This window comes from Prosopis cineraria, unplaced genomic scaffold, assembly GCF_029017545.1.
Source record: "Prosopis cineraria cultivar Desert tree isolate PC_DT_omini unplaced genomic scaffold, ASM2901754v1 PC3, whole genome shotgun sequence".
NCBI classification, from domain to species: Eukaryota; Viridiplantae; Streptophyta; class Magnoliopsida; order Fabales; family Fabaceae; genus Prosopis; species Prosopis cineraria.
This window is the reverse complement of record NW_026555334.1, coordinates 47,610,756-47,616,029: the sequence shown is the minus strand read 5'-3', so window position 1 is coordinate 47,616,029 and position 5,274 is coordinate 47,610,756. Positions and strand designations below refer to the sequence as shown.

The following is a 5,274-nucleotide window of genomic DNA, read 5'->3' as shown; positions in this document are numbered from 1 at the left end:
TGGTCGAGAGAGCTCGACGGACGAGGGAAGACATGTAGATGCTCGGATCATTTTGAAATGACTCTGTTGCTGCTGGTGTACGTTGTAGGGACAGAAACAACATTTCAGTAGATCTCGAAGCTGCTTTCACCCCCACCTTTTCTCTCATCTCCCTCTTCTTGATTTATTATTTTCTTTGACTTTTTTTTTTTAAAAAAAGAGAAGCGATTTAAGGTAATATATATCATCAAATCATATTGATATCTCAAGTCGCTAGTTTACAGCGGATTTCATTGTTTACGGTGTTTCTTTGTTTCTTGTACGATTTCTATTTTCACGCACACGCACACTGGATGAAATGGATATGCGTCTGAAAGAAAAACTGAGCAAAACCAGCGAGTGGATCAGCAACTAATGATGTCATTTGTAGCACCCGAAAGAGGGGGAAAAAAACTGACCTTTAATTTGTGTATGCTGAAAAACGACGTGGATCAAAACTACATATTTGATATACGAAAAAATATTTTTTTAAAATGAGAAATATATCAGAGAGAAAATAAAATGGGCAAATTTTTCTATTTTATTTTTAGACATTATTTTTTTTACCTACAGAATATTAAATAACAGTAAAGTTGAACAGGGAAAAATTGACTGGAAAGGAAGAAAGATCGCAAAGGACAGGGTTTTGTGTTGTTTATGTTTGTTATTTTGGGCCCAGTAGCAGGGTGAACGGCTCAAAACTTAAAACAATCAGCCTAGAATGATGTACCAAAAACAAAAACAATTAAAGCCTAGAGTGCAGTTGTTGTTGGGCCACCGGGCCGTGGCTAAAGGAGGAGCTCTGAAATCCAATGGAACCCAAGGAAATAGGCCAAGAAACAAATTTTGATTAGACAAAAAAAGAGCGCAATGTCAGTTAATTGTATCGTCCAATAAAAAAACGGAGTCCTTTTAATTTCGTTCCTTTCTTGGAGACTCGTTTACCGGACAAGGGGAAGAGCTATGAGCAAGAGGGACCTATCTTGCACTGTTACTTACACTACAACACAGTGAAGTTAATCAAGTGCGCCTAGATCGCGTGCAAGTTCTGCATTTCCTTACCACTATTCATATATTGTTGCGTAAGAGCCGCGTGGCTGATATTCAATTCAATTCAACACTAATGGCTGGCTGACTCCGGGGTAGTTGGGCCGCCCGTACGCTGCTACCTATTTGCATATTGTTGTGGATTATAATAATTAATAAATAATAAATAAGCGTGGGTCTTGCCAGGTTTTGTGTTTTGACAGTGAATCATACTTTTCATGTCCTTTTTTTTTTTTTAATTAGTATGCTATCAATAACTAGCATGAATTTTATATAGGGAAATGTTAATGATTTATGCTTGAAATATCTTTTTTTTTTTTAATTAGCATGCTATCAATAACTAGCATGAATTTTATACAGGGAAATGTTAATGATTTATGCTTGAAATATATGATTTCTCCGCATGCATGGACGATCAACTAAACTATTCACCAGTGCGTCTCGCAGCCCTCATTTTAATACGAAACATTACATCTAGGCTGCAATTATTAGCAATTTTTTTTATAAAATTAAACTAATAGTTTGATGGAAAAAAAATTGTTCATTATTGTTAGAAGAATCAAAATCAATGTTTTCGTGGGAAGACCTAAATTTCTATTTAACTAGGAGAAGAGTACGGCAAGTTGATTTCGTAATTTACTCATTAAATTAAATTAAACTAAACTAAAGTTCACCAAAAAAAAAAAACAAAACCTAATAAAGCAAACAGTGAGGAAGAAAAAGGGAGGAAAAGAGAAGGGGGAAAAAATAAAGGACCAAAAGGCCGAACCAACCGGTGAAGCAAAGCAATTGAGCACCTTCGAAGGGAAGAGACCTCAATCTGCATTAGATGTTTATAACTATAAGACTGACCAAATTCAAAGCATAATCTTTCCTCTTGGATTATTCCACACTCTCTCTAAGCTTCATGCGGGGCGGGGGGAGAGAGAAGTTGACTCTTTCTTTCCGAAAGCGGTCTGCTCTACGTCTCTTTCTCCTTCAAATTCTGTGAAGGAAAGCCGTTCTTTTATACTTCCTGGTCCATCTGATGTGTCTTTGAGGGAGAAGAGACTCGCTTTCCTTCTTCAATTCCCCCCTTCTCCTGTCGGTGGGTGAAAGAGCTGGGTCCCGTATGATCATTGCTCTGCTACTTCTGCAAAGAGTATAATCGTGTACAAAATTTATAGAAATGTTTTGCTGAGATTGTTTCGTGGCTAGTGGAGATGTTTGGGTGCAAGTGCTTTTGCTGGAGCCGCTTCCCTGAACTCTGTTCGTCCGAGCCAGAGCTGTTCTCTCTGCCTTCACCTCTTCCTCAATGGCCACCGGGTATTTTTAAAGCATTATGGGATGATTATGGATTCTTTCTATTTATTAGTTCATGGTTGTCCCTTAATTTTGCCAGGATTGCTCGACTACATGGCTTATATACTAATACAATACAAGGATGTGTTTTTGGGATTGGATAATTACCTGATTTGTTTTAGGATTAATATAAGTCTTTTATTTTTTTTTATTTTTTGGGATCGTCTTTGGGGTTGGGAATTACGTTCGCCTAGTTTTTGAGCATTGTGTTTCTTCTTTCCTACTAATTTAGCGATCACCATTTTAATTCCTGGATAGCAATTTTCAAAATAGGAGCCAAAGCTCTCCCGTCTCATCCGGTATTTATTATCGAGTTCTCATGCGAATTTCTTAGATGGACTGAGTCCCATGGGGATTCTATATTGATTACTGCTTTGAATAGTTCCGTGGTTGGCTTGTCTCCTTCGCCATCGTTACCTATTGCTTTGCCTTAAAGTATGGTAAAGAGAGCTCGTGTTTGTTGCAGAAAATAAAACGCTTTGTCATAATCATTTCTCACAATCAAGTAAAATTTCTTATCTTGATTTCAAATGATGAATGTCTCTTGTGAGTTACAACTTACAACTGGGACATATTTTGTCTCGTGCTTCGAGATGCCCTTGATGAATGCCGTGTGATTGTTGTTTTAGAAAAACTAATTCTTTAATCCAGCACCAAATTAATTGGATGTTGGGTAGAATTGGCGATCGACCTCATTCTTTATCAAAGCGTGCAAACTTTAGTTTCTACCTTTGCTTGGTATAGATAAGTATGGGGCGTGGCTTTTGCCTTATCATGAAAACCTATTTCTTGCAATCAATACATCTCTGGTTCTGTTTGCTCCCATTTGGCTTTATGAGCCCATTTTATCAATTACTAGTTGATTGACTATGTAATTGATTAAAACTTTTCTGAATGATCTGGTCAGGTGGTGGTTTTGCTAGTGGTAGAATATGCCTTGGGGAAATAGAAGTCTTAAAAATAACCAAGTTTGAGAGAGTTTGGAGCTGCACTCATCTGCGAGGGGCGCCTCAGGGTTTCACATTTTATAGACCAGTGGAGATTCCAGATGGCTTTTCCTGCCTTGGTCACTACTGCCAGTCCAACGATCAGCCATTGAGAGGATATGTTCTTGTGGCCCGTGAAGCTGCTTCCCCCGAAACTGAAGCTAATTATGCCCCTTCCTTGTTAGATAATCCAGCTCTTAAAAGGCCTCTTGACTATTCACTAATATGGAGCACTGATTCACCGCATGATGGATGTGGTTACTTTTGGTTGCCAAACCCTCCTGTTGGTTATAAAGCCATGGGTGTAGTAGTCACTAGCAAACCAGATGAACCTCAAGTTGAAGAAGTTCGATGTGTGCGAGCAGATCTCACAGAAACTTGTGAGACTTATGATTTGTTACTAACAGTATACTCAAAATTTGTGAAAAAACTATTTCAGGTTTGGGACACAAGACCCTGCGAGAGGGGTATGCTGGGTAGAGGTGTCTCTGTTGGGACATTCTTCTGTAGTACTTTCTTTGGTTCTGAACAAGTGGTAGATATCGCATGCTTGAAAAATCTTGATTCCACTTTACATGCAATGCCAAATCTAAACCAGCTTCGCGCACTTATCCAGCATTATGGACCCACAGTTTACTTCCACCCTGATGAGATATACATGCCATCATCAGTGGAATGGTTTTTTAAAAATGGAGCACTCCTGTATTTGAAAGGCGGTGAGAAGGGTAAGGCTATAGATTATCAGGGATCAAACTTACCTTGTGGAGGAACAAATGATGGAGCTTTTTGGATAGATTTGCCAAGTGATGAGGATGCTGGACAAAATCTGAAGAAGGGGAACATAGAGACAGCAAAACTCTATGTTCACGTAAAACCAGCATTAGGAGGGACTTTTGCTGACATCGTGATGTGGGTTTTTTGTCCCTTCAATGGTCCTGCCACCATTAAAGTGGGACCGATGAATATTGCTATGAGTAAGATAGGAGAACACGTGGGTGATTGGGAACATTTCACCCTCCGAGTGAGCAACTTCACTGGAGAGTTATGGTCAATGTTCTTCTCTCAACATAGTGGAGGGGAATGGGTAGATTCATTCAACCTGGAGTATATTGAGGGGAACAAAGCCATTGTGTATTCCTCAAAAAGTGGGCATGCTAGCTACCCCCATCCTGGGACTTACCTTCAAGGCTCATCCAAACTTGGAATAGGAATTCGCAATGATGCAAGCAGAAGCAAACATTTTGTGGATTCAAGCATCAAATACGAGATTGTTGCTGCAGAGTATCTGGGTGATGGAGCCGTTGCAGAGCCGAATTGGTTGCAGTACATGAGAGAGTGGGGCCCTACAATAGTATATGATTCCCAATCTGAAATAGAGAAGCTAATTAATATGCTCCCGTTGTTTGTTAGATTCTCTTTGGAGAACATACTGGAATTATTTCCTACAGAGCTTTATGGGGAGGAGGGGCCAACTGGTCCGAAGGAGAAGAAGAACTGGAAAGGAGATGAAATATGCTAGTGCTCTGCTGCCTCGCATGACCATCTTCTTGTCTGTGTTACTGTTGTGCTGTTTTCCAGGTTTGTCTTTGCCACATGACTATGCTTGGCGCTGCCTTTATGAGGTCCTGTGATCTGTATCTGTGTACCGTGCTGGTGTTGCGAGTGTGTCAGGGTTTGTGTTCTCCAATCCTCGAGTGTGGATTCTGGATTCTGGCCGAGCAAGGACCGTGAATCTGTGATCACTTGATTTCCCTGCCATCGTTATCGTCATTGCTTGGAATCTTCGTTTATTTTGTGAATGAAGCATTTATGTCTTCCTAGGTTGATATGTGAATAAAAAATTATAAAAAATAAAAAAAGAGGACAACTACTTGACGAGTTA

At 39.6% G+C, this 5,274-nt stretch overlaps 1 protein-coding gene across 1 annotated transcript; it reads left to right on the top strand.

Annotated features, from left to right (window-relative positions):
- The first annotated feature begins 1,828 nt into the window (after positions 1-1,828).
- On the top strand, positions 1,829-5,274 carry LOC129305137 (hypothetical protein At1g04090-like). The gene is made up of 2 exons (XM_054945085.1): positions 1,829-2,370; positions 3,314-5,274. Exons 1-2 carry the CDS (start codon positions 2,268-2,270, stop codon positions 4,909-4,911), a joined length of 1,701 nt encoding a protein of 566 aa, XP_054801060.1. The 5' UTR covers positions 1,829-2,267; the 3' UTR covers positions 4,912-5,274.